Here is a 27,213-nt window from a genome sequence, read left to right as displayed (position 1 = left end):
ATCTTTGTAACAACTTGGTGAAATGAGTTCATGAACTCACCTGGCAGGGACTTGAATCCACGTGGGTGGGCTGTAAACCCTAGGGCCCTGACAACAGGCAACCCAGCTGTCCCCACACGCTCAGCCTGGACACTGTAGAGGCCGTCTGTCCTGCCGCCACTGGGACCAGGCAGGCTCAGAACGGAGAGGGTCAAGTAACTCCCTCTCACAGAGAGCCAGTCACTGGCAAGCACTCCTGGGGGAGGAAATAGCCCAAAGTGGAGGGGGAACAACGGAAGGAGCTGCAGGGTGCGCCCAACCCAGGGCGCAATCTAAGGTCACCAAAGCCCAACGAGTTAGGCAGGAGGCGAGGCTCAGAGAGGGCAGGGACGTACCGGTCCACACAGCGAAGAAGCGGATGGCCAAGCCTCAGACCGCTCAGTTAGCCTTTCCCTGGATGGAGCGCACACAGGACGGACGTGGTGGCCACGTGGGGGCGCTGGGAGAGGGGTTAGAGACCTGGGCGTCAGCAGGGGAGCCAGAGATCCCGAGGACAGCAAAATGACCCAAGAGCCGTGACCCCCTGGAGCTCAAGTGTGCACATAGGGCCTCCACTCCACCCTGCATTCTCCCACTCTGGAGCCCGCCTGCGCAGCCAGGAGGCCTCCACCGCACACCCTTTCTGCCGTGGGTGCTGCATCTTAACCCTCCCTTTAATGCCTGCCCTCTGATTCTTCCTCTCCGGGCCTGTCTCTGCGTCTCTGTGGAAGCTTCTCCTATTCTGGAGCTCTGGGGAGGCCTCCCCTATCCAGGGCCACTCCGCTAGGGCATGCCCTGCCTCTAAGAGTTGGTGGCGGGGAGAGGGTGGGGGGAGGCGGCAAGGAGAGGCCCGGGATAAACCTGGGAGCGGCAGCTGCGGTGTGGGATGTCTGGAGGCACGCGTGCACACACAATGAGAATGGATTAATGGAGATAAGGGCAACCCTGGTCAAGTAGAAGGGGCAGGCACTGAGATCAGAAGGGGGGAGGGGACACCACGCCCTGAGGAATCCAGCCCTGCCACTCCCCCGCTCTTCCTGGCCTCTGGCAGGGCCAAGCCCAGAGCCCAAAGGCACTGCAGGAGCCAGACTGCTGCCTGGGGGACTCCCCGGAGACCAGCCTAGCCCCTGCCCTCCTGAATTCCCACCAGTAGCACCAGTCTCTTGGGCCAGAAGGGTCTTTTCACTGCAGCAGTGAAAATAGCAGTGGCTATTAAAGTTATTCAATGCCGGTGCTGGTCCCAGTGGGCAAGAACAAGACAGGGAGGCACAGTCTGGCCCAAGCAGGTGACAATAGAGACAGCTGGTGGTTCTAAAGCAGCAGGCACTGCAGTCATACCTCTTGGGTTCAAATACCCCTTAGGGCAAGCCCATCTCTCTGAGCCTCAGTGTCCCCATCCTTGATGGGGAGGAGGAAGACTATAACAGAATCTCCTCAAATGCTATTGTGATCATCTAAATGGGCTGAAGGATGTCCAGCACTCAGCCCAGCACCCCACAGTTCACCTGGGGCTTCTCAGGTGAGGAGAGGGGCAGGGAGAGATCAGTTGTTCCTCTAGCGAAGTCACGTGCAGCTGCAAGAGCAGAAAGCGCGTAACATGGGTTTAAAGGCCAAGAGCACTGCAGGTGCCGTGGGGCAGGGAACAGGCTTCCTGGACAGGGTGAACCTAGATGTTTGGCATATGACCCCAGGAACAGGCCCTGAATATGTGTCTAGGGTGGGGGTCAAGCAGCAGGGACCCTCCCAGGTTCCTTCAGCTGAGGCAGAGGACACTGGGAGCCTGGTGATGCACTGTCCCCAGGGGCTGGGTCTAGGTGTCCCCTTCCCCCTGATACCTTATCGGGCCGGCTCCTCTCTTTCCCTTACAGTCCAAAGAGCTCTCAGGCACACCCAGGCCCCAGACGGACTCCCCCTGGGCATGCACAGGCCTGCTTGTGTGCCTGCATCTGGGTCTGGAAGCAGGGAAACCCCTGACTGCCCTGAACCTCCTCCAGACCCTTCACTCCTCCCATGGTAGGTTTGGGGGTCTGGGGGACCCGCAGCCTCCTGCTCCTCTCAGCCTCCACAGCAGTGAGTGCCCATGGCCAGCAGAGTGGGATACACTCCTGCTCGGCTGGGCTCAGCTGGGTTCCCAGCCCCCAGGGCTGCCTGGCACCCCTGCTCCCCACCCCTGAGGCAGTATGGGAAAGTGCTGTGGTCTCAGGAGTGTCTGCATCAGGGTGTGGACTGAAGCTCTGGCTCTGGTGCCCAGGGCTGGAGGCATGGGGCAAGTCACTTAGATGCTCCGAGCCCAAACCGTCTGGGCATCAAAGGGGATGCAATCCCCCCACTGCCTATGAGCGAGCCCCCAGGGCATGATGCCAATAGCCCTTCGTGTAGGACACCTACCAGCCGGATCCCCAGGTGGTTTTGAAACATCTGCCATAAGTACCTGAGTCCACCCGGTCAGGGTGGCCGGAGCAGAGCATGGGACTTAACTGGGTGGCTCTGGAGCCAGGCCACCTTGCCTTCTGCCCGGTCTCTGCACCTCCTAGGCTCTGTGCCCTTGAGCAAGGTATTTAACCTCTCTGTTCCTCAGTTCATTCTCAGGGACACTGGGGTCACCTGAGACACCACCGGTTTGTTCTGAGGATTAAATTAGGTAAAGTGCTCGAGGCTGGGAGGAGCTCACTTTTACTACTTTCGAGGCGGAGGCTCACTCTCCTGCATCTCAGCTGTCCTTTTTTCTAATGATACTTGACAGGACTTCGTGCCGAAGGACAGGAAAGCCCAGCTCCAAGCGGTGGGAGCTTGAGGCTGGGTGGGGCCAGGCAGGAGGAGCTGTGGGGTCACAACCTTCTGTGCTGAGAAGGATTCAGACAGGTCTTGCTATGGGGTTTGCACTTTAGATCTTTGAAAGTTACCATCTGTTCCAGGAGGGTGTTAGGTTGTCTGGGGGAGCCAAAAGCAGGGCAGCTTCCTCCATTATAAAAGGCAACTGGTGCAGGGGCCCTGAAGGCAGTGCCTGTGTCAGAAGGTTCCCGAAACGCCCAGGGCATGCCTGGAGGGTACCTGGCTCCAGACCTGCTTCCCAGACCCACCAGCAGGCTGGCCTGGCTCCTGTTCCTCGGGGCGGGGGGGGGGGGGGGGGGAGGGTGTTGGGGGGGTGGTTGGGGGGGGTGGGGGGTAGGAGATTTCTTGATGAATGAGGCAGCACAGAAAGGAAGCATGGGCATGTTATGGTCAGGAATGAGGACTTGAGTTTTATTTGGAATCATTAAAAACAAAAATTCACAGCAGCATCTGTGGGGTCAGAAGGACCAGGGGGCAAAGGGACTGATTGAGGGAGGTGAGGGAGGTGAAGGCAGCGTAGGAGGACAGGCCCTGTGGGTGGTCAGGTGTGGGAACATGGGCAACCCAGGTCACGCTCCAGGGCCGGGCAGTCCTCATGCCCGGTGGGGATGGGGTCCAAGGCAGAGGGCTCTTCCTCCTCCATGGCTGACTTGCATCCCTCTAGTCTCCTCCACTCTTGGCCTGGGAGAGAGAGTGACCTTCACACACAGCTCCAGGCTCCCACCCTCAGTGGCCACCCTGAGTGGGGTGGGGCTGGGAGTCATCTCTGCCCCTCCGCCCTGAGGAGCCTTTCATGAAGGGACCTCACATTCAGGCTGAGGGGGCTGCAGAAGGTCACAAGGCTTCCCTGAGGGCTCGGGGGACCCTGGGAGGGAAGCAGGATTGCCCGGGTACCCTCTGTTCTCTGGGAGCCCAGCACCTACCTCCTCAGCCACTTCCTCTTCCGCTTTGGCTGCCTTGTCCTCCTGCGAGGGAGCTGGTTGCTCCAGGTCCTCCTGTGAGGGAGAAAAGGGGATGTGGGACAGTGTGGAGGGCGCAGAGGCCCCAGCTTCTCTGCACCCACGGCTCATCCACCTGGCCTCAAAGAGGAGCAGAGGCCCTTATCACCTTGCTGTATGCGGTGTGTCATCACCAGACTAACCAGAGGAGCGACAGAGCCTCATGTGAGGACCCACAGCGGGGGCTCTGATGATGCCGAGGCTTTATGGGGGCACCATGTCTCTTGGAGCCCAGCCTCACACACCCCTGAACTAATGTGGAGTCTCTGGGCAGTCTGTGGTTGCGCCTTCTTATGGAGGAGGACTGGTGGGGTGGGGTGGAGTGAGGTGGGGGTGGGCCATGGCTCTGAAGCCCTAGGCCTGACCCCACCCTCAGTGTCCCTGCATCATATGATCACACACTCTTGTCCTACTGAGCCCCCAAATAGCCCTAGGAAGAGGGGTGTTTTTACTGTTCATACTGAGGCCAGGGAGGCCACGTATCCAGCTAAAAGCCTCACAGCTCAAAGCAATGGGGCTGGTAGAGATCAGGTTCGGCTTGCTCCAGGCCCATCCCTATCCCTAGTAGCAGCTTTCTTTCTCCCTGCCTCCTGGATGGGCTCCAGGCTCAAGCTGGTCCGGTTGGGGCCAGCAGGCATTATACAATCCTCCCCACTTCCTGTCTCCTACCACCTTACCCCTGCTCAGACACTTGCCTAAGGTGACCTGCCCGGGAGGTAGTCGAGTGACAGCTGTGGGCAGCGCCAGACTGGGTGATCAGCCTGGATCCCGGTCTTAGCACCAACCTCTGGAGGATTCTGCTGTCTCCATGCTACTTCTGGGACATCCTTGGTGGATTGGGGCTTAAATGGGCACTGAACTCTGTCAGTCACAGTAGGGGCAGCTTTCCAGGCAAAGGGTAGGTGGCCACAGGCCAAACCCTACCACTCAAGGCGGATGCATGAGGCCAGTGGAATGAAAGGGCTGTCAGACAGGCAGTGCTGCATCCTTCTATGGTTCACTGGAGGAAGAGTTGTGACTGGTTTCTGGGTGTCACCAGGAAATGTCTCCCTTGGGGCAGCTACCCCCACTCCAGGCCCTGGGGTGGCTCCATGGGCTTACTAGCCCTCCTTCAAGGCCAGAGAGGAGTGCCCAGACTCCCTCTCAGAGGCCCAGTGGCAGCCTGACCCCACTCCAGTGCCTCCTTTGCTCTCCCGAGCACCTACGGGTCCTGCCCGGAGGCACAGATGATGATGATACAGTCTCCTGCCTCTGTTGGGTGCTCACCATGACCCAGGTGTAACAGTTTCGTGGGGGCCATTTCCCTGCACGATCACACAATGTCATAATGAAATGGGGACGGTCACCCCCTCCCTTGTTACAGGTGAGGTAATGGAGGTGCCAAGGGGTTAAGTAGCTTCCCAAGGTCACATAGCTGGCAAGGGGCAGAGCTGGGAATGAGCAGACCGGTTGCCAGCTCTAAAGAGGTGGAGAACCTGTGCTGGCCCCAAAAGTGGACGCCTAGGCGCTGCCTCCTGGCAGGGGGGCTTCCTCCCCTTCCTCCCATCTGCTCCCTGAAGCAGGGGTCCTCATTGCTGGGTGCCTCAGAGCGGCCCATGCCTGGCCCCCATATAAACCGGGCTCCCACCACAGCCTCACACTCATGCAGAATCTCTCCGAGCACAGGCCCTGCAGCCAGGCTGCCCTGGGAACCCCAGGCTTGCGGGACTAGCCCCTGGGACCTTGGGCACATAACATAACCTCTCTGGGCCTCATTTCCACACCCGGTCTCTGCAGATTCTGTGCCGATTGAATGAGTTAATACGTGTAAAATGCTTCAAGCAGAGCCTGCTCTGTGGTGCGTGCGGGAATAGCTCACCTAGCGGGCCTCCACCTCCTGGGGGCGCCCAACTGAGCCTGCGCCCTCTGCACCTGGCAGCCCACGGGGGCACACGCCCTCGCCCGCGCACAAAAGTGGAAGGCGGGGTCAGGACCCTCGCTGCTTTGTCACGAGGGGGCGCTGCTTCCCTGCTCCTCCCACCAGGCCCTGGAGGGAGGCTGGACAGCAGGCCGGTGGGCGGTGACTTTGGCAGCTCCGGCCTGGTGTCTTCTGCCCCGGAGGCCGCCTGTCACTACGTGAGGCCCACAGCACCCTGCTTTCACTAATGAAATGTGGTACCTCCCAAATGCGGAGCCTCAAGAGGATGTGGTTTTGAGCCTCACTTTCCAGGTGGGCCCCAAACTGCCCCCCTCACAAGAGGAATTATGAGGGTTCTAGGTGTTAATGGGTGTGAGAAACACCAAGCACAGACCATGGGCCCCCTCAATCTCTGCTTCCCTATATGTCATGAGGCAATACTGCTTTCTCCTCGGCTAGCCTCTCTGGGGCCCAGGAGAAAGGATGAGACTCGCCCGAGAGCCAGGGCCACCACTGGATCTCACCTTTCGAATCACTCCGGAGGTGATGGCGATGTTCTCCGCCTCCTCCACCGTCTTGATGGCCACTGTGTTGACGCTGGTGACCACGGCCTCACTCACAGCATTGGCCTGCTCCTTGGTCTTCTCAGCCACTGCAAGAGGACTCTGGCTGGCCGTGGTCCTGACCCCTCCTTGTCCGGGCCTGGCCTGCCCAAGTCAGGCTGAGCAACCCCTTTCTCAGGGCACTCAAAACTCTGCCTCTACTGGAGGCCCTGGACTGTGCCTTTCTCTGACTCCGGGGGAGCTCTGATGCAGGAGGGGCACCCTGGGTCTATCTAACCTCATGTGCATGTACAGCTTAGGCTTCTAGTTGGAGGGTAGGAGGACCCTGGGCTTGAGCCTTCAGTACCAGGTTGCAGTCCCTGGAGGTCCCAACCCCCATATCCCCTGGTCCTGGGCCCCTTACCTGAGGTCACACTCTGCACAACATTCTCCTTGGTTTTGGCTCCTGGGGAGGAAATGGAGGCGTCAGCCTACTCCTCCTGGTGTTGGGAGCGAGGTGGTCAGGGCAAACACACAGAACAGCTGAACAAGCTGTGGGGTTAGCAGGGGGGTGAGGTGGTGTCTAGGGGCCGGCAGTCCCTTCAAAGGCTGCTTCCTGCTGTGTCTGGAGGAAGGGGATGGATGGGAAGTGGATAGGACAGGACAGGGGGATGAGAGGGATCAGGGCTGAGGTAGGGTCCAGGCCCACCTGGGTGTGGTCTGGGCCTCGGAAGCAGCAGCAGGACGGAGCTGAGTCACCAGCTTCCGAGGGGCTGAAGGGGGTGGGGTTGCACGGGACACTGGGGCTCAGGCTCCTCTCCCTTGCTTACCCTTCCCTCTGAACAGGGTGGGGACCTGGGGCTCCGCTGCTGAGCACCTTCCTGCTCTAGGCTCAAGCTGGCTTCTTATCTGAGCACAAGGGCCTGGAGGGGATGCTGGCGTGGGGGACACTGGTCTGCATCTGTGCACTCGTGTGTGTGTGTGTGTGTGTGTGTGTGTGTGTGTGTGCAAACAAGTGTGTCTGAAGGCCAAGTGCCCCTCTTGCTGTTCTGCTTCAGAGACCCTGGAGCCCTGAGGAGGTCAGAGCAGACACTGTGGGGTGCGGGGGATGGTATGCAGGGGGATGGAGTGCTCCAGGGCGTGGAGACCCTGACCTAATGGCCAGGACCTCATCCCCACCCAAAATGCCCCCCTGGGGCTGGGGGAGAAGGTTGGCCCAGGGTAACCGGGCACCCCCGCCTCTGGCCTCCCGGCCGCTGCACCCTGCCACGCCCTGCTTCGCCCAGACTCACCCACATACATGACCCCCTCCTTGGTCTTCTCAGCTGCTTCCGTCACCCCTTGCTTGGTCTTCTCCACAGCGCCCACCACACCCTCCTTGGCGATGGAGAAGCCCTTCTTGAAGACGTCCATGGTGGTGGGCAGTGCCAGCAGCCTGACTCTTCCAGTGAGCTATGGCTAGAGCTGGCAAGAACGCTGCTGCAGCCGCTGTCCCCGCTGCTGCCGCTGCCTCTTATTGACGCCCATGAAATATTGATGATGCGGCGGCGGCTGGCTGGTGGGAGCTCAGCCAGCAGGCCAGGGAGGGCGGGGGAGGAGGCCCGCCCTCACCTTCTCCGGGGGTTGGGCAGTGGGGTCCGGCTCCCCTGGGCCCCTGCTGCCCAGCCCTTCCCTCCTGCCCCCTGCCCTCCAGGGAGTGGCACAGGGGGCTGGACACATCCTAATCCATCACTGTCCCTCATTCATTCGCTGCCCTGCCCACCCACAGCCTGGCCGAGTGCTCTCAGGCCTGGGGCTGTTGCGTCTGTATACATCTGGGACAGAGGTGGTCAGGCAGGGGAGGCACCTTTGCTACCAGCTTCTCAGGTAGGGCAGGGGGGCAGGGCCATGTAGGCCAGGGGTTAAACAACAGTGGCCAACTTCCCAGACCGGCCCGGCCTGCCTGGCTACTCACTAGCACCGTGGATGCCCCCACGTCCCAGGGCTCCATCAAGGGCATCAAGGGCAGTGGGGGAGATGGGGCAGAGGAGCACACAAAGGGCCTCCCAGTGTCCTGGCCTCTGGCTAACACTGTGTGACCCTAGGACAGCTTTCTCTCTCTGAATCTCCGCCCACCTGCTGGCTCCCACCCACAGCCCAGTGGTGAAAGGCGCTGAGTAGTGCCCCTCGCTTCCTGGCCACCAGCATGGATGGGCAGCAGGTTCCCTGAGACTGAGCCGACCGCTTCCTGCAGACCCACCTCGAGGCTTGTGTTCTTCTCCTGACTCCCATGGGGACGTGTTGGTGGGGCCACCCCCCTGTGTGTTCCACACCTCCAGTGTCCCTGACCTGAGTCCTCTTAGAGAGGCACAGGAACCGGTCTGAGTTGTTGGCTGCCTCTGCAGGGGATGGTGGAGGTAGCTGGGGGGGGTGGGTGAGGGGGGTGCCGGACGAGGCTTACCGGGTGGGCCGGCCCAGGCCACTTCCTCTCTTTGTTGTCCCAGTGCTTTCTTTTCCTTCTGAGGCTTAACTTGAAGACGACGTCAACATCACCAGCAGTGTGTGGAGTCACTTGCTGCGGCTGAGCCCGTCCCACGGCCAAGATGATCCTGACGCTGCTGCTCGGTCTCGGGGGGCCCCTAGGCTGGGGACTGCTGGGGGCCTGCGCCAAGGCTTCAGGTAGCAGGCTCTCTGATCCACATAGCCCAAGGCCGCCTGCGGTCTGGAGGGCAGAGGCTGAGGGTATCGGCGGGGACCCCGTCAGACGGTAAGGAGGACCTCGACCTTGGGGGGGAGGTCATGGTACAGGATCTGAGTCCCAGCTCAGCCAGAACAGAGTCTCTTGGAACCTCAGTTACCCATCTGTGAAATGACCTAATATTATGTACCTGCTGGGGCCGGCTGTGAGGCTGAATGAGATGCCTGGTGTCAGACTCCCTTCAGGAGGCCACCACCCCTCCAAGCCCAGACTGGGCACCCCAGGGCCCAGCCTAAGGACCACAGGAAGTTCCTCACCTGGCCCATGACAGGGAGCAACCTGGAGGTCGGGCAAGAGCATTTCTTGCCATCAACCACTTAGCAAGGGGTGATGAGGGGCAGTAGTTCCAGAAGTTTCCAGCTGGCCTGGCAGTGTCTCCCCTTCTTTGAAGTAAGTCAATTGACATTTGAGCCTCCGTGAGGCTGGCCTGGCATAAGTCATGGAAGACAGACACTCCTGGGGACTGGATTTTTATCTGACTGCCCAGGAGGACTGGTGTGGGTCTTCAGCCTACCCCTGAGAGACAAGCAGTGAGCAGACAGGGTACTCTGCCCTATTTCCAGACAAAGAGGAAGCCACGGCATCCAGTGAGTTCTGCTTCAGTGCCCCTCTGGAAATGAGTGGAATGGTCTTGTGACTGAACCAGGACACCATTTCCCAGTCTTTTATTTGTCCAGACTCAGGTGCCCCTGCTGATAAGGTGCTGGACCTGTGGGTTCCTCCTCGGGGTGTTCCACAGTCAGAACAGCAGGTGCCCTCATGGGGTCCCCCTTGGGGCTAGGCACTTTGCCGGCTGTTAGCTTGGTTAATCCTGCCAACAGCCGGGGTTACAGGGGAGGAACCCATGGCTCAGAGAGACTAAACACCTGACCCACGATCATACAGCTAAGGGGATCTAGAACCAGGATCTAGGTCTGACTTCAGAGCTCATGACCTGGTTCCCGAGCACTCAGAGGCAGCCCCACCCCCTAGACGCACTTTATATGGCTACCACACCCCCGACCACAGACACACACACACACACTAGACTTGGTGAGGGTGTTTATATGGGTTTGGAAGGTGAAAGGGGTCAGTTTACACCCACCCAGAGCCTTCCACCTGGCTCCCTGAGATTCACTATCACATTAGCTTATGGAATGAATCTGCCTGGGACAGTTGTCCTATAAGCTCTGACACTTCAAGGTGAATGTGTTTGTTGGACACTTTCCTGAAAATGGATTTGGCCATGGAAAGGAAAGAGTAATAAGCAAGTGCACACCGACTCTCAGGGAGGGAGGGGCTGGCCAAGTGGGGAGGAGGGGGCCCATCTCTGCCCCACCACCAGGTCGGCTCAGGGCTGGGTGGAGCAGGTGATTCTTGGTGGGGGGGCTCCAGCCACCGAACTCTGATTTCAGGTGTAAGAACCAAGCCTCCCTACCCCAAAGCTCCTTTCTTCGGTGACCTGCTTCCTTTTGATAAAAGGGAGGCTCAAGGTCCCAGGTGGATCAAAAAGAAGTAGGAGACACCCCTCTTTCTCCCTACCCCGTTGGCTGTGGGGAGAGGCTTGTGGGCTGCGCTCATCCACTCCCTGGGTGGTCCCAGTGTGTGCACAGCATGTGCAGACGTACGTAGAAGGGATCCCCAGCCCAGGAACACCCGGGTCCCAGGGGAACCCGGGGGGGTCCCAGCAGGCCTGCTAGGTCTCCTTCCCACAACCCAGAAGCGGCGGTCCCCACAGGCCCAGCCCAGGTTGTCAAGGTCTCCAGAGGGGCTGGTGTGAAAGGAAGGAAATCCTGCTCAGCTTCCTCGGGCTGATTGCTTCCCGTGCTCTGTAAAGGGACAGGCGGAAATGCTGCTCCAGTCTCCCTCCTGCAGCAGGGGAAGGGGAGGCGGGGCCCCTGCACCATCATCGACAAGACGCTGGGCCTTGGCCCCCCACACCTCTTTCTGGAGCTCCAGGGCTATGGCAGGCCTTGGATATGGGCCCAGATTAGACCCTTTGCAAAGAGAAGTTTGAACAGAACAGTTGGGTGCCGGATGCCTGGTCCCAGGGTGGAGGCAGGACGTAGTTGAATGTTCCCCCTCTCCCTGGGTGCCCCAGTCACCCGTGTATTTGGACTCCGTGGGGAGAAGGCTCTTTGGATGCCCCCTGGCTTTGGTGGGAGTGGGACGGAGTGGCAGTTAGGAGGTAGGCTTCTCAGAGCCTGCACTTGCTCCCCCTGCAGGACTGAGCCTGCGTTGAGGACCAGGCTGAGCCCTGGGCAAGGTGCCCCATCTCTACATGTCATGAGAGCTCTGCTATCTCCACTTTCCGTGCTGTGAGGCTCAGAGGGATGGGGATGCCACCCTGGACCACACAGCTAAGTGACCGATCAGAGCAGGGGCCTGCAACCACCAGGCTGCAAACTCCAGGTGTCTTCTGTCCTGTCTCCCCCGGGATGGTGGTAATGTAAGGAGGCTGCTCCCAGCAGCCCAGCTGGCCCTGGCCACCAGCATCAGCTTCTCTTGACCCATGTACAAGTAGGTAGCATTTGTGATTTTTTTGCAACTGAGAGCTCGTAGCCCAGAGGAGTCAAGCATACGGCTGGAGGTCAGGCCACCAGCCACTGCCATGGCTGTATCTCCTGCACCTGTTCCTGTTGTCAGAAGCACAAGGCCCTGGGCACACTCAGGGAACTCCCACTCTGGACATTGAGTGGGCTTCAGGCTCCTCTGCCAAAGCCCCTTTCAGAGACAAAGCCCTGCAAAATTCTCCGCTGGAGTGGTCATATTCACGGCTGCCTTCAGGGTCTCAGAAAGCAAGGATACCGAGAACACACCCTCCTTCCCCAGAAAGCCTTAAGGACTTAAGGGGCAGTCAGAGGTGAGGTTTATTGGCATTTAAGTGTCCCAGTGGACAATAGCAGCAGCACATCCATTATTCAGAAGGCCCCAGCTAACAGCCCTTTCCCAGCTAGAGGCTCCTCAGCCTCCCACGAAGCCCCTCCCTTCGCCCCCAGGGAGGGGCCGGAAGTGGGAATCTTCTCCACATTTCCAGGACTGGGGGAAGGGCCTTGCTCAAAGTCAACCTGAGTCCGGGAAGGGGGAGGGGAGGAGGGCCCAGGCTTCTCATCTCCCATTAAAAGCTCCAAAGGGGTCAGCAGACGCCCTCCTGACTGGGGCAAGAGGTCAGGTGGGGGCCGTGTCAGAGGCCCAGGGTAGCCCAAACCCAGCTGGCCCCAGGAGACGAGGGTGCAAAGAGCGCCCAGGCCTGAGACCAGGAGGCAGCGAGAACAATGGGTGCCTCAGCGAGCCGGGCTGGGGGCTCGGGCGCAGAGGGCCAGCGTGAAGCTGCCAGGAGCTGGAGGAAACCAAAGCAAAGGTCAGGAATGTTCCCAGGGCTTCTGGGCCAGGGCCTGCACTGTGCCAAGGGGGTTGGGCTGCCAAGGGAGGGGGAGTGTGGGCAGGGAGAATAGCTGGAGCCTGAGGTTTGGGCAGGTCAGGAGAGAAAGTTCCTGGGCAGGAAGGGTGGGCGGCACCGCTTCCGGTTCCAGGAGCTCCAGATGGAAAGTCCCAGTCACTCCCTGGCAGGCTGGACCAAACCCAGTGCGCCCGGGCACAGGCCTTCTGGACCCTCAGCAGCAGTTTGGAGCAACGAATGGAACTGTGTTTTGAGTGGGTGTTTCTCAACCTTGGCTCGCCTGGCATTTGGGACTGGCTAATTCTTGGCTGTGGGGGTGCCGGGCTGTGCTGCCCACATTGCGGGGTGTTTAGCAGCATCCTTGGTCTTCACACACTAGATGCCAGGCGCTCCTCCCCACTCCCGGTGGTGACGACTGTAAAGGTCTCCAGAGGTTGACAAATACACCTAGCGGCAAAAGTCACTTCACCCCCTGCTGAGAACCACTGGTTTAGAGAAACAATTTTCCCCAGGCCTGAGCCCAAGTTGCAGAATTTCCAGGGAGCCCAGGGTGTGGGTGGGGTGGGGACTGGAGTTTCTGGTTCTGGAACAGTCCGTGAAGGTGGCCATCTCACCCGTGGTCCCTGAACTCTGGACCCAGCAATTTCGCGGTCTCTCTCTCTCTCTCTCTCCGTGTTGAGTGAACATTCTTTACTTAAAATCAGGGCCAGGTCCACGGGCACGTGACTTGAGCAGTCACATAGGGTGCACCCACAGAAGAGCCTCACTCTTGGTTTAATCTTTATTGTTGTCCCGTATTTTTATTTTGCACTGGACACTACAGATTATGCAGCTAGCTTTGTGTGAAATATCTACTATCTGTTCCTTTGCAGAAAAACTGCATGACCCTCTGGGTTAGAGTCAAACCTTCTACAAAGTTTGTTGACATGACCAGAAGCCCCTGCCCTCACTGGTCCCCACAGGCAATAATTTTCAACTATTTAGGTGATTCCTTTGGCATCCGTCTCTGTGTCTCTAACTATCATGTTTATATTGCTGCTTCTTTGGGAAGCTCTCATTCCCACTCCATACCCTAACCCCAACATGCACGCATAGCAAGCATGCAAGAGCACACCCATGTGCATATGCACGTGTGCGCACACACACACACACACACCCTATCCATCATCCTCCCACATTGTCATTTTGAGTGATTACATTCATGTGACTATGTATGCAATTCAGAGTGGAGACACTTCATACTTTTGGTCTTCCCTGGAGCAAACAACGGTTTCCATTTTTTTTTTTTTTTTTTTTTTTTTTTTTTTGCTTCTTTTGCTTAGTTTCCTGCGTCTCTGTCACTGCTCGATCCCAAACTCTTGGCCAGTTTGTCCACACCTGCTCTCCCCTTTCATCCATGTCAGGTGTTTGACTACCTGTGTGTTCTTGGTGATTGCTGGTCTCAGAGCTCTAGCTCTGGACGCTGGCCCTGCACCCACTGCCCATCGTTGACCTGGGCTCAGGTCATCTTCCTGGGGACTCCCTTCCCCTCAATTCTCTGATGGAATTCCTGTCTCCTGATGCCCTGCTTTCCTCTTTCTTGGTACCCTGGCTTGTGTCGGTGTGGCACTTCTGGCACAGTGGTACCCTGTCCTGGGCTGTGACTTAGAATGCCACAGAGAGCTTTAAAATGTTGATGCCCAGGCCACAATCCCAGAGAATCTTGCTTCATTGACTTGGAGTGGAGCCCAGAGGCTCTTCTTTTGAAAGTGCCACACAACGGTTTTGATGTGAAGATTTGATGGCAAGATTGCAAACCACTGTTCTGGTAGCTCCTGATGTGGGGTCCTGGGGTAGGCAATGTTTTGAAAACTGGTGTGTTGAAAATGTTTTTATTCTTGCTCTCTTTGCTTTGACTGATAGTTAGGTTGGGTATAGGATTCTAAATTGGAAGTATTTTTCGTTCCGTATTTTGAAGGCAGTTCTCCACTGTGTTCTAGTTTCCAGTATTGCTGTTGAGAGGCTCAAGGCCATTCTAATTGCTGGTGTGTGTGTGTGTGTGTGTGTGTGTGTGTGTGTGTGTGTTGATTTTTCTCTCTAGAAAGTATAAAATTACCTTCATTCCCAGAGTTCTAAAATTTCATGATGATGTGAGTTTATTTTCATCACATTGTGGGTAATTAGTGGGCCCTTTGCATCTGAAAATTCAAGTCCTTCACTTCTGTAATATTTGATTTAATAAACGATTTCCTCCTTCTGTTCTCTTTCTGGAACTCCTGTTATTCAGATATTGGATTTCTGGTGTAGACCCTGGGTCTGGAGTTCTCTCTTGTCCAGCAAGAGAGCGGACACAGGTTTAAAATGCAAGAGAGGCTAATGTCTGGGAGGAGACAAAAGCCCCGAGTAAGGGTCCTTGCTCTGTTTTTATTAGGATCAGAAGGCTTACAAGCGTGATGGATGTGCACAAAGAGACAATGAAACCGTGAACATTAATTCACAGGCATGAGGGAAAGGGGGTTTTGAAGATATGTGTTGTCAGGGGTTTGGGTCAATACAAAACAAAGTCCTGGTGCCAGGCAGATGGTTGTTTACAGCAGGCATGATGCAGCATGTCTGTTTATCTTAGCTAGCTTAGGGGACAAGACAGACAGAGCTTGCTACCTCAGGGCCAACAAAGCACCTTTCTTTTGCTAATTAGCTCCACTCTGGGCAACTTTGCCCTGCTGCCCTGCCTGCTGCAGTCTATAGTCCTGTTTACTGTTTACCTATTTCGGTCCTTCCTTCCTGTGAAAGCAGCTTTCTGCTATTGTACTAAGTTGGGGAGCGTTTCCTCCCTGAATACCTAATCTTGTTTACTATTCTTGGATGCTTTCATCCTGAGGTTTCCTATTTCTATACCTTTGTTCTATACTGGGGGCGCTTTGCCATGTTTACCTAATCTTGTTTACCTCACCTTGGATGCTTTCATCCTGTGGCTTTCTATTTCTTTATGCCTTGTTAACCCATTGGTGCAAGCTCTGGGAATTCCTCATCTTATTCCCCACAGATTTCCAACACTGGTCTTCAGTTTTCCTGAGCTTTCCTCTCCTGTTTTCTTTTGCCCTTTGCTCTTCTTTTGGGGAAATTTTTTGAACTTTACCCTCTAACATTTTTATTAATTTTCTCTTGCATGTGTACTGTTATATTTTAATTTTCCAACAGTTGTATTTTTCATTCTCTGTATGTGCTTCCATTAAACATTTTTAATGTTTGTTTTTGAGGGAGACAGAGTGTGAGTGGGGGAGGGGCAGAGAGAGAGGGAGCCACAGAAGCTGAAGCAGGCTCCAGGCTCTGAGCTGTCAGCACAGAGCCTGATGTGGGGCTTAAACCCACGAACCACAAGCTCACGACCTGAGCTGAAGTCAGACACTGAGCCAACTGAGCCACCCTGTATAGCACCCCTATATGTTCATCCTATTTTTTAATAGCTTCCTGTTCTTGTTTCTTGGATGCAGTAACTTCTCTTATAGATCTGGAGCTGTGAATACAAATTTGGGGGACTTCTCTGCACAGTGTTGGTTTTCTCCAAGTTGATTTTTTTTTCCAATTGTTTGTTTTCGATCTCCCTCTTTTGTACTAGAGGTTTTTCTCGGGAGTCATCTTGGACATCTGCCCACTTGAGAGCAGACAGACTAAGAAGCCCACTGGAAGCTGGATGTGTGGATGGGTCTTTCTAACCTCTTTTGTCATAATGTGCTCTGCTGGGCTATTTCACTGGGGGAGCCCCTGATGTCATTGTTTTTAGGTCTTTCCTCTTGAGTGGGGTCATTTTCCCGATGGGCTTTTTCAGTTTGCTACCAAGAGGGTAAAGGCTGGCTGCCAGGCTTTTGGGAGCCAAGCAGGAAGTCAGGCTGGGGGTCTCAGCCCTCAAGACAGATATGGTCACTCAATTCCCCTCAATCCTACCCCCTGCCCTCCTCAGCAGAATCCCCGTGTGGTGGTGCCTGGTGGTCCCAGGACAGAGACCAGGTCCAGAGAATAAAATCCTAACCTGATGGCCACTCCATCTCCAAGGCCCTCGAACACCGCCTCCTAATATCTGACGAGTGTGGCCATTTCTCTCCACATCCACCACCATCACCCATGGAACCTGCCAGAATCTCCCACCTAGATCCCTGACACAGCCACCTATACCTCACCTCTCCCTGGCCTTTCTGTACCCAGGAACCAAGGTGGCCCTTTCATGTGTGACGTCTCTGCTCAAACCCCTCCACAACTTTCTGTCCCTTCAGGACACAGTCCAGCTCCTCCGTAGGAGCTCAAGGCCTCCACATTCTGGCTTCTCCTTACCTCAGCAGCCCCTTCCCTGCCCCAACCCTCTGCATCTCAGTGGGCCACACATCTCTGGCACAGTTCCTGGTGCCAAGTTATCACCTCCTTCTGAAAGTCTCCCCGGGTCCTGGCACCTTCCACACCATCTGAGATGGCCTGCTCTCCCTGGGGACCCTGGAAGGAAGGTCTGTTACTCCATATTGGCACTGAATCCTGTTCAGCTTGAGCCCGGTACCCAATACCCAAGGGGTGCTGAGCTGAACTGAGCCCTGGAGGTCATTGCCGCTTGCAGCACTGGAGAGCTCCGTTCTGGGAGCTGATTGCTGGGGGAAGGACCCTCTGATCTATTCTGCTGACCCCATCAAGCCTGCCACCGGGTCAGTGAGCTGGGGCTGTGTCAGCCATGAGCACCCCCTGCTCCTGGGACTTGCAACAACACGCACTCGTAAAGAATGTAGATGGAGAGGCTACCTCTCAGGCATTCAGGGTGCTGAATGTGACCCCCAAACTACCCTGTAGTCTCTTTCCCAGAGAAGGGGCTGCTCCACTCAGCTGCCTTCTCCCACAGTTGTTTGAAAGTCCATTTCCATAATGGCCATAATGGGGAATGGACAGGGAGCAGGTGTCCTCCCTGAAGCCTGGTCTGCGGTGAAGACAGATGTGAGTGTAACAGGGCAGGGCGGCAGTGATCGCCGAGCACTTGTCAGGATCCCGGCACTTGGTTCCCATCCGCCCACTTGGAGGAGGGTATTATGATCTCTATCTGATAAATGGGAGAGTGGAAACTCCCTAAGTGCCTCACTCAAAGTCAGAGTGCGAAGGACTTGAACCCGGGACTCTCCAGCCCCAGCGGCATGATGCTGCTTCCCTGGCACCAACAGAGACAGCAAGAGGCCTTCCTGGCTCTGTGTGATTTTGGGGGTGCTTGTCAGCCTCTCTGTGCTGGCCCCTGGAAGCCAGTGGAGCAGGTGCCCTTGCAGGCAGGGTTTGTGGAGCCTTTGTCCAGGGGCCGAGGGATAAATAATGCAGAGTGCTCCCTTCTCAGGATAATGGATTCTAGAATCCCAGGCATTGGGTGGGGCAGGGAGGCAGGAGTGGGGCACTGGCACCGCTGTTGGCACCTAGGAAGGGTCATGTGGGACCCGGGTGTGGCTCAGCAGCCCTCTCCTCTGGCTTGTTTTTCCAGTAACTGGTGCCCTTACCAGAAGTCTAGGCTGGTCACCTTTGTAGCTGCTTGCAAAACAGAGAAATTCCTTGTCCACTCGCAGCAGCCATGTCCACAGGAGACTCCGGACTGCCAGAAAGTCAAAGTCATGTGAGTGGGGGCAGGATGGGGCAAGGGGGGCCACCCACCCAAGTCCTACACTGGCTCACTCTGGAGTCACTGAGCTGGCCATCTTTCCCCAGGTACCGCATGATACACAAGCCGGTGTACAAGGTCAAGCAGAAGGTTCTGGCTTCCGTGGCCTGGAAGTGCTGCCCAGGCTTTTCAGGCCCTGACTGCCGACACTACGGTAGGGCTCGCTGTGGCTCCCTCCCCTTCAACCTCTGACCCAGAGGTCAGGCAGCTCCTCTGACCTGTGGTGTCAACATCTGTTGCCTCCTCTCTGCAGATCCCACGGCAGTCCTTGAGCCCGAAGATCCAGGGGATGGCCTCCAGGAGTCTTGGGATGGGCCAGTCGGCTTTGAACCAGGTATGCTGCTTTCCTAGAAGGTACAGGAGGGGCAGGCAGGCAGGCAGGCAGAAAGAACCCACATGCCCAGGCCATTTCAGGAAAACTCTGCCCAGAATCAACAGGGGTCCCTCTGTGGCCCTGTATCACCCTACCCCCCCACACCAAGGAAGGCAGAGCCACAGGGCCCTCGGTCACTGCCTGTTGGCTAAGCACACACACCCTTTCCCTTGACTGCATTTTCTGGGAAGGATAGCTTCATCCAGCACCTACCTTGCCCCTTGAATGGGACAAGATCCCATGGCCTGGAAGAAACTTTCCCCCATGTCTCCTAACCAGGGCCAGAAAGTCGTGCTAGCCTTGGTGTATGTATAGTCAGCACAGAACCACCAAGAGGCACCAACCGTGAGGCCTTTCAAGACCGGACCACGGCCGACGTGGCAAATAAATTTCATCGTGCGGTGAACTCCTACCTTTAGACAAGGGCTGCCTAGGATGATTGTTGAGAGGCCATGTCCACACAGCTGAGGACAAAAGTGTGCCATGATTGATCAGGCGTGTCTGCTGTGGGTGCCCAGTGAGGGTGAGGGCTCAAGCGCCAAGCATTTCCCCTTCTGGAGCTAAAGGCTTCTGAGCTCCCTCTCACAGGACGTCAGCACACAGCTCCCTGATATTTCTATCCGAACCTGGAAATTTCTTTCTCCGTGCCTCACGATCTGCCCAGGTCTGGGGAGTGAGACCTCGACACTTATCCCTTGTGTGTCTTCAGGCCACCTGGCTGCAGAGATCAGCGACACCACGGTGCCACAGGAGGATCTCCAGAACGACATTCACCAGGTGGCAGACAGCCTCCCAGGCCTGTGGAAGGCGCTGGAAAGCAACGTCACAGCTGCGACCATGGAGGCAAATCAGACAGAGCCTGGTGAGTGGCAGGCTCCAGGGGTGGAGCAACAGCCTGTTCGCATCTGAGGGGAGAGAGGAAGGCGGGGCAGGAAGGCCCAGGTCTCAGAGGAGCCCCCTCTGGTCCCTGCCTGGGGAGGGGTGTCTGTTCCTTGCAGGGCTTGTGTACAAACATGTCTCTGTTGCAGTGTTTCCCGGCAGATCCCTGGAGCAGGTGCTACTGCCCCACATGGACGCCTTCCTGCGTGTGCATTTCAGCCCCATGTGGAGCAGCTTCAACCAAAGCCTGCACAGCCTCTCCCAGGCCGTAAGAAACCTCTCTCTTGACGTGGAGGCCAACCAGCAGGCCATCCGGGGGGTCCAGGAGAGCACGGTGGCCAGAGCTGACTTCCAGGAGCTCGGTGCCAAATTTGAGACCAAGGTGCAGGACAACGCCCAGAGAGTGGGACAGCTGCGGCAGGACGTGGAGGAGCGCATGCACGCCCAGCACCTCTCCCTGCAGCAGTCCCTCTCCGAGGTACACGCAGATGTGGACGCCAAGTTGAAGAGGTTCCTTAAGGCCCAGGGGCCCGTGGGGGCCAACGGCAGCCTGGTCCCCGCGGCGGCGGGGGCAGCAGCAAGGCCGGAGCCCGAGAGCCTGCAGGCCAGGCTGGGCCAGCTGCAGAGGAACCTCTCAGCGCTGCACGCGGCCGCCGGCCGCAGGGAAGAGGAGTTGCGGGGCATCCTGGCGGACATGCAGGCCACCCTGGCGCAGCACGTGGAGGAGATCAAGGAGCTGTACTCGGAATCCGATGAGACCTTCGATCAGATCAGCCAGGTGGAGCACAAGCTGTTGGAGCTGCAGGTGAACCACACGGCGCTGCGCGAGCTGCGGGTGATCCTGATGGAGAAGTCGCTGATCATGGAGGAGAACAAGGAGGAGATGGAGCGGCAGCTCCTGGAGCTCAACCTCACCATCCATCACCTGCACGGCACCAACGCCGACCTCATCAAGTACGTCAAGGACTGCGACTGCCAGAAGCTCTACTTGGACCTGAATGCCACGCGGGCGCTGGAGGAGGCGCAGGTGGGCCCGGACGAGCGGCGCCGGCTCGAGGGCTCGTCCCTGCAGGCCCTGAGCGACGCCGTGGCCGCCTTGTCGCGGGCGGTGGACGAGCGGCGGGCGGAGGGCGAGCGGGCGCGGGCCGACGGGGCGCGGCTGCGGAGCCAGCTGCGGGCGCTGGACGGCGAGGCGAGCGCGCTGCGGGCGGCGCACGGGGAGATGCGGCGCGAACTCGGCCAGCTGCACGGCTACTTCAAGGCCCTGCTGGACGACGCGCTGCGGCACGAGGCCGTGCTGGCCGCCCTTTTCGGAGAGGAGGTGATGGAGGAGATGTCCGAGCAGGCGCCCGGCCCGCTGCCGCTGCGCTACGAGCAGATCCGCGTCGGCCTGCAGGACGCCGCCAGCGGGCTGCAGGAGCAGGCGCTCGCCTGGGACGCGCTGGCCGCCCGCGTGGCGGCCCTGGAGGCGGCGGCGGAGGCGGCGGAGGCGGCGGGGGGCCGCGATGCGTCGCGGGGGGAGGCCGGCGGGCGGGTCCCCGCCGGGCTGGCGCAGGAGCTGGAGCGCCTGGACGCCGACCTCCAGAGGGTGGGCCGTTGCTGCGAGGCCTCCGGGGTCTCCTCCCTCAACAGCTCCCTGGAGGGCCTGCAGGAGGCGCTGTCCGCCACCGAGCGCGACTTGGAGCAGCACCAGCGCCTCTTCCACAACCTCTTCGGAAACTTCCAAGGGCTTTTGGCAGTCAACGTCAGCCTGGACCTGGGGAAGCTGCAGGCCATGCTGAGCAAGAAAGGGAAGAAGCGGCAGAAAGGTCTGGAAGCTTCCCGGAGGAGGGACAGGAAGGAAGCAGAGCCCAGGGCGGATGCACATATCAAAGGGCCCGTGCTTTGGGAAGCAGGTGAGTTCCTGAGGGAAGCGGGGGGCGGGGGGTGCGGCTGGGTAAGTTGGGGAGGACAGGGCTGGCTGCTGGCAGCTCTTTTGCCTCGGAGAAGACCGGATGAAAGAGAACAAGGTGAGCATCCTTCAGGGGTACTCAGGGCCCGCTTTGCCCAGATCCCCCTTTCATTGACGGCCAGGGGCCTCTTAAGCTACCAGAAGTGTAAGCAGGTAGAAGTCACCAGAACCAACCATCAATGAGCAGGCAGAGGCCCTCCATGTAAACGTTTGAGGCCCGTATATACACCACGGAGCTGTCTGCCGCTCAGCCACTAGAGCGAGGAGGGGGATGCCTCCCTTCCCCACAGGCCACAGCCTCAAATCTCTCCGTCCCAGCTCTTCTTCCCCTCCACCCTGCTTCACCCCCTGTGTCTTTAATCAGCTCCCCTGTATACAAATATGTGACTAGGGACTGGTGTCACCGGCCATGGGCAGCACTCGGCAAGAGGAGAATACAGGGGAAGGCCTTGGGCCCTGAAAGGAGCTTGTCCTGCTAACATAGTAGACCCATGTTGCTGCTCTGCGCCAGGCCTTCCGTGGCCTTTGCCACGCGGAGTCATCATAACAGCTCAACAGTCCGTCATCACTGCCATCTTACCTGAAACTGAGGCTCGGTCAGGGCAAGTGTCCTGCTAGTTCGTACAGCTAGTAAGTGTCACAGGGAGTCCTGAACCCTGTCCAGCTGTCTCTAGGATGCTGGTTCTTCTCCTGTGAAAGGCCCTTGACGACGGGTCCCTGCAGGGCCCCGGGACCCTGGGCCTGGGAAGCTGGCTCTGAGGCTGATGTGATGTGCAGCCAGCCATCCTGGCCCCTCCCTGAATGTGGCCTGGGGAAGGAGACCACTAGACTCCGTGCCTCAAGTGACTCCCCCCTGCCAGAGAGGCTGGCCCTGGGGCTGTGGCCACATCCTCATCCAGACACAGGACTGAGTACAGGGCTGCCCTCTGGGCTGTCTGTATGCTGGTGTAGCCTGGCATGTGGGAGGTCTGAGGATCCCATCCCAAGCTCTTCCTGCTCCTGTCATTCTCCATCACGGCCCTGGAGGCCTTCGTGTGCCTGGGGGCAGTGGACCGCCTCTAGCACCACTTCCTTGTCTCAGTTTCTCCCTCTGTAAAATGGGAGAATCACTTTGTGCCCTGCAGGGAAGCCCACTGTCAGTTTTCCAGCTAGCAAATCAGTGAAGCACAGCCCTTCAGCCTCCTGCGGGGCAGGCTGGGCCCAGGCGGTCCGGTCGGTAAGGCTGAACTCTGGGCGGCAGGCCGGCTGCAGCATGTGGAGAGAGTGCCGAGTACCGGCAGAGGGCGCGCCGGGCGGGCATTCCTTCGGCTGGCCGAGCGCCCCACCTCCTGGACGCTGGGTGAACTGCAGAGCCAGCAGCGGGCCTGTGATCTTCCACAAATGGGAAAGCTATTCCAAACTTCCGAATTCTCAGAAAATCTTCCAGAACTAAAGAAGAGCAGAAATTTGACATTCACAAAACTATTGCTGGACCGGGAGCCAAAGAGCTGGGGCTGTAGGTGGGATCAAGTCACTAACCACTATGCCGCTTGCCCCTCCTTTAGGCTTTGGTTTTATCCCCTAAGAAATGGGGAAGTTTGGTCTCCTCTGAGAGACGGAGAGAGAGAGATACAGAGAGATAGAGAGTTGAGGGAGCACGTGAGGAACATCACCTCATTGGTGCCAAGGCCAGTGTCATGGCCAGAACCCCAGTGGGACTCACCCTTCCCGTCTCCTGGCCCTGTCCTCCCCTGCCTGAGAGTCTTGGCCAGGCAGCCAGGTTGGCTCCTTCCTCACTGTACGCTCACCCCCCTACGCAGAGTGGCTCCTTCTGGCTCCAAGCCTGCACGTGGCCCTGGCAGGCCTCACGCCTATGTTCTCTTCATCTCGCTTGTCCTCCTATGGCTGGCTAAAATGCTTCTTTCTTTTTTTCTTAAAAAATTTTTTTTTACATTTATTTATTTTCGATAGAGAGAGACAGAGCACAGGTGGGGGAGGGACAGAGAGAGAAGGAGACACAGCATCCGAAGCAGGCTCCAGGCTGTGCGCTGTCAGCACAGAGCCCGACGCGGGGCTCGCGCTCACAGACCGCAAGATCATGCCCTGAGCCGAAGTCGGACGCTCAACCGACTGAGCCACCCAGGCGCCCCTAAAATGCTTCTTGCAATGGGAAGAGCACCAGAGATCAGGAGATCCAAAGACAGCTGCCAGTGTGGTAATTTATGATCTGTGTCACCTGGAGCAAGTGCTCCCTCTCTGGGCCCGTGTCCCCATCTGTAATCCCGGAGCTCTGTGCAACGGTTGGAAAACGTTAAGATGACCAGCTCGAAGAGTTTTCTTGCCCAGCCCTACCTGCTGTCCTGTCTCTAAGGTCTTGTGCCAAACATCCAGGAGGAAGGACCCTTCAGGGTTCTTTCATCCTCTCACCAGCGTTAGCATGATTACCTTGAGGATAGGGGTTATTTTCTTTTGGAGAGATCTCAAGATCCCCAGTAGGTGGCAGTAGTCTGGGAGTCGGAGACCCGGGTCCTGTCCCAGCTTGCCATTGGCAAGCCACGTAGCTTTGGACAACCGGGTGAGCACTCAAGACTCAAAGTTTCCTCAAAGAAGGGTACTTACCTCTCAGGATGCTGGAAGGAAAAGGGAGCAAAGGAGGAAGTGCTTTTTAAAAACGTACACCAGGAGAGACAACAGACTTGTATTTTCCTTTCTCTCAGTGACATGGTGAGTGCTGCCCGTTGGCTCCCACTGTCTGAGGTTGCTATTGGGAACCCGTAGGGTATCTAGAAATAGTGGCTTATTCCTACTGTTAACAAGGTGAGAAAGGCAGGTCTCAGGGTTTAATTTGCCGTCTAAGGGAGTGAGGGATTGAGTCACTGAGCGCTTTCGTCCTGCATTCCAGGCTCCCCTGTGGCCTTCTATGCCAGCTTTTCAGAAGGGACGACTGCCCTGCAGACAGTGAAGTTCAACACTACCTACGTCAACATTGGCAGCAGCTACTTCCCCGAACACGGCTACTTCCGAGCCCCCGAGCGCGGGGTCTACCTGTTTGCAGTGAGCATTGAATTTGGCCCCGGGCCAGGTACGGGGCAGCTGGTGTTTGGAGGTCACCATCAGACCCCTGTCGGTTCCACTGAGGAGCGGAAGGGCGGAAGCACGGCAACAACCTTTGCCATGGCCGAGCTGCAAAAAGGCGAGAGAGTGTGGTTTGAGTTAACCCAGGGATCCGTAGTAAAGAGACACCCGCCAGGCACGACATTCGGGGGATTCCTTATGTTCAAGACCTGAACACTGGACACGGCCCCGACCAGACGTTGCGGACTCGCCCAGCTCTCCTTGGCCTGGAGCCCTGGCCAGGGGTGGTCTGGAGACCATCCAGCCGGTCCAGTTCTTCCTGGAAAACTTCTGCAAAGACAATGTGATGTGTGTGGCCTCCCTCTAGATGCGCTGGGTTTCGCTATTTCTTACTGACGAGAAGCACCGGAATACTCCTCTCTGGGCAGAACCCGGCCCGGGACGGGTGAACGTTAGCTTGGCGCGCCTTCTGAGGCGGCATGGCTTGGACTCCGGCTCTCTGCCACACCCTGTGTTTTACGGCATCTTTGGTGTGCTGCTCCTCCTGGGGTTGGAAACTTGAAACCTTTCTCCCGCTTCTTCTCCCTGACCTTATGCCAGAAAAGCGTTCTTTCCCGGAAGGAACGTTCCACACGGAGGTGACATTTTGGACAATGTTGGAAACCGGTCTCTACCCACTACAGGGCAGTAGGAGAAAACCAGCCTGTTTGGCCTTTACTAGCAACAGGGACAGAGGCCTCATTGAGTGACCAAAGGAACAAAATTATTATCTTCTCTTCGGTTTTAGTCCTTCTTTGAACTTATCTGTAGCCTTAATTTCACTTCTTTTTCTCCTTGCCGCCAGAAGATAAAGGCCAAGCATCCAAACATGAACTAAAATGTGTACAGCCTTTACCTTTTTTTTTTTTCCCCACTTCCTCCACTAGCTAATGAGCGCCCTCAATCTTATTAGCATCTCTCACCAGGAAGGAGGCTGAGGGAGGAAGTGAAGGAAGATGGTCAAAATCTTCCTCAATAATGATCAGCTCTGGAATAAAGCAATGCCCTTCAAGTCTCTGCCTGGTTTACTTGTGGAGAGCAGAAAGATTTGGTAAAGTAAGTAGAAATGGAGGAAATGAAACTCTGGGATAAACATGACTCTCATCATTCCAGGCCGTGTTTGACTTCACGACTTCAGTTAAGTTCCACATAAAACACGCAAGAGTCCTCCACGGTAGGCGGTGATGTGAATCTTGGGAGGAGACAGCACAGCCCAGAGTTGCCCCTATTCCCGCAATATCGATATATGGTTTTAAAAAACATTACAGAGCCTGGAGCAAACTGGCTTGAGAAAGCCGTCATCGAATTGTCAGGAAATGTTTGTAGGTGTTCAATATTTGAGGTTTTTTAATTAAAAAAAATTTTTTTTTTTTTAATTTTAGAGAGAGAGTGCACGCAAGCAGGGGAGAGGGCCAGAGGGAGGGGGGAGAGAGAGAGAGAGAGAGAATCGTAAGCAGGCTCCGTGCTTAGCGCACAGCCTGACGCCAGGGTTTGATGTCACAACCCTGGGATCACGACCTGAGCCAAAATCAGGAGTCAGACACTTAACCAACTGAGCCACCCAGGAGCCCCTCAAAACTTGTTGAACACACTCTTCCCCATAAGCAAATTGGATTGGACTGGGTAGTGAACAAGGACGGGAGTTGGTTGTCAGGGTTAACGGGGTTCTCAGCCCTTCTCCTTGTTTCCTAAGGGTCATTAATTCAAACAGTTGTCCCTCAGAATTTATTTACCACTAAGCTCTGTGTGCTCAGTGCGCTCAAACATTAACGTTCAAAGAAGTGTGTGCCAGGCCGTTCTGCCACTGACAGCTTGACCCTGGAGTAAACCACCACCTCTCTTGAACTTTTTCCATTGGTAGTATGAGGTGGCTAGGCTAATAGCTTTCATTAAGTATCTTGGTGTTTTATTATCTCGACCACAGGTTTGACTCTGGCCTTCCTGCCCTTCGCTCTGGCCAGGGCCTCTTGCCCAATGTGGCTCTCAGTTGCCAAGACTAATCCCAACCCAAGGCATGATGCATTTGGGCCATTCCCGACCAAAGATTGGGAAGCCAGTACCAGGCCCCCCTTGCTGCTAGAAAGACCTCACTGTGTCTTCTTTCTGCTCAATCTGGCTACTATTGGTCAAGCTGTACTAAGTGGAAATGTTAGGGTAGCGTGGTCTTACCATTTAAGATGTTCATTTGGAATGTATTACAGATAAACAGAGTGAACTCCTCTCCATAACGGACATACGTCCTCTAACCCTCACATGGCATGGATGAATCGCTCCAGAAGTTTCTGGGATGTGAACTGGAGAAAACAATGGTTCTTTTATTTATTTATTTTTAAATTTTATTTTGATTTTGAGAGAGAGGAGAAAGTGGGGGAAGGGAAGAGGGAGAGAATCTTAAGCAGGCTCCACGCTCAGTGCAGAGCCCAACACTCAACCAACTGAGCCACCCAGGCACCCCAACAGTGGTTCTTTTAAATAGGATGCTTTCCAATCAACACAACCAATTTCACAAAACCTTATTATGTTTACTTCTATAATGAAGACACCAGATTAGCAAGAATTCTAGAATTCATTTGACAGATTTCTGATCTCCACTATGGCATCTAATATCTCTGGGTACAGACTCTTTTTCCATTGCCCACCAGCCGTAGTGTTCCCCAGGGGTTAAAACATACTTCACTGTGGCATCCAGAACGAGGCAATGGAGGTATCCTACCTCCCCAAATTTGATGGAGAGAAAAAAACCATAAATATATTCAAAAACAATATTGAAAAACAAGAAAGGGTACCATAAGCAGATCAGAACATTTTCCTAGTTCCTGAAAAATGGGAAGTAGAAGGGATCAAGTATAAAATGAAATAGGAGT

General features: G+C 56.5%; 2 protein-coding genes across 3 annotated transcripts; one reads left to right on the top strand and one right to left on the bottom strand.

The window, feature by feature from the left end:
• Positions 1-3,234: 3,234 nt before the first annotated feature.
• Positions 3,235-7,966, bottom strand: SNCG (synuclein gamma). Of its 2 annotated transcripts, XM_003994137.5 has the most exons (5): positions 7,580-7,953; positions 6,712-6,753; positions 6,270-6,397; positions 3,774-3,845; positions 3,235-3,531 (listed from the first exon to the last, which is right to left on the bottom strand). In XM_003994137.5, the coding sequence occupies exons 1-5, from the start codon at positions 7,698-7,700 to the stop codon at positions 3,511-3,513; spliced, it is 384 nt and encodes a 127-aa protein (XP_003994186.1). In that variant the 5' UTR covers positions 7,701-7,953; the 3' UTR covers positions 3,235-3,510. The 2 variants fall into 2 exon arrangements, with proteins under 2 accessions (XP_003994186.1, XP_019668980.1); XM_019813421.2 differs by lacking the exon at positions 6,712-6,753 and having other exon boundaries at positions 7,580-7,966.
• Positions 7,967-8,776: 810 nt separating this feature from the next.
• On the top strand, positions 8,777-25,361 carry MMRN2 (multimerin 2). The gene is made up of 7 exons (XM_023240629.2): positions 8,777-9,033; positions 17,880-18,008; positions 18,101-18,207; positions 18,307-18,387; positions 19,136-19,288; positions 19,455-21,200; positions 24,138-25,361. Exons 1-7 carry the CDS (start codon positions 8,870-8,872, stop codon positions 24,521-24,523), a joined length of 2,766 nt encoding a protein of 921 aa, XP_023096397.2. The 5' UTR covers positions 8,777-8,869; the 3' UTR covers positions 24,524-25,361.
• The last annotated feature ends 1,852 nt before the right edge of the window (positions 25,362-27,213 follow it).

Source organism: Felis catus, chromosome D2 (assembly GCF_018350175.1).
Source record: "Felis catus isolate Fca126 chromosome D2, F.catus_Fca126_mat1.0, whole genome shotgun sequence".
Lineage (NCBI taxonomy): Eukaryota > Metazoa > Chordata > Mammalia > Carnivora > Felidae > Felis > Felis catus.
The sequence above is the reverse complement of the archived record's forward strand: the minus strand, read 5'-3'. Positions and strand labels throughout refer to the sequence as shown.

Excerpts from the sequence above, each read along its gene's own strand:
- SNCG (XM_003994137.5), bottom strand. The coding sequence starts at position 7,700 with ATGGACGTCTTCAAGAAGGGCTTCTCCATCGCCAAGGAGGGTGTGGTG. Across the intron at positions 6,754-7,579 it reads GGAGGGGGTCATGTATGTGG|GAGCCAAAACCAAGGAGAAT; the intron begins GTGAGTCTGGGC and ends TTTCCTCCCCAG. Across the intron at positions 3,846-6,269 it reads CCTCCGGAGTGATTCGAAAG|GAGGACCTGGAGCAACCAGC; the intron begins GTGAGATCCAGT and ends TCTCCCTCACAG.
- MMRN2 (XM_023240629.2), top strand. The coding sequence starts at position 8,870 with ATGATCCTGACGCTGCTGCTCGGTCTCGGGGGGCCCCTAGGCTGGGGA. Across the intron at positions 18,009-18,100 it reads TGCCAGAAAGTCAAAGTCAT|GTACCGCATGATACACAAGC; the intron begins GTGAGTGGGGGC and ends ATCTTTCCCCAG. Across the intron at positions 18,388-19,135 it reads GCCAGTCGGCTTTGAACCAG|GCCACCTGGCTGCAGAGATC; the intron begins GTATGCTGCTTT and ends GTGTGTCTTCAG.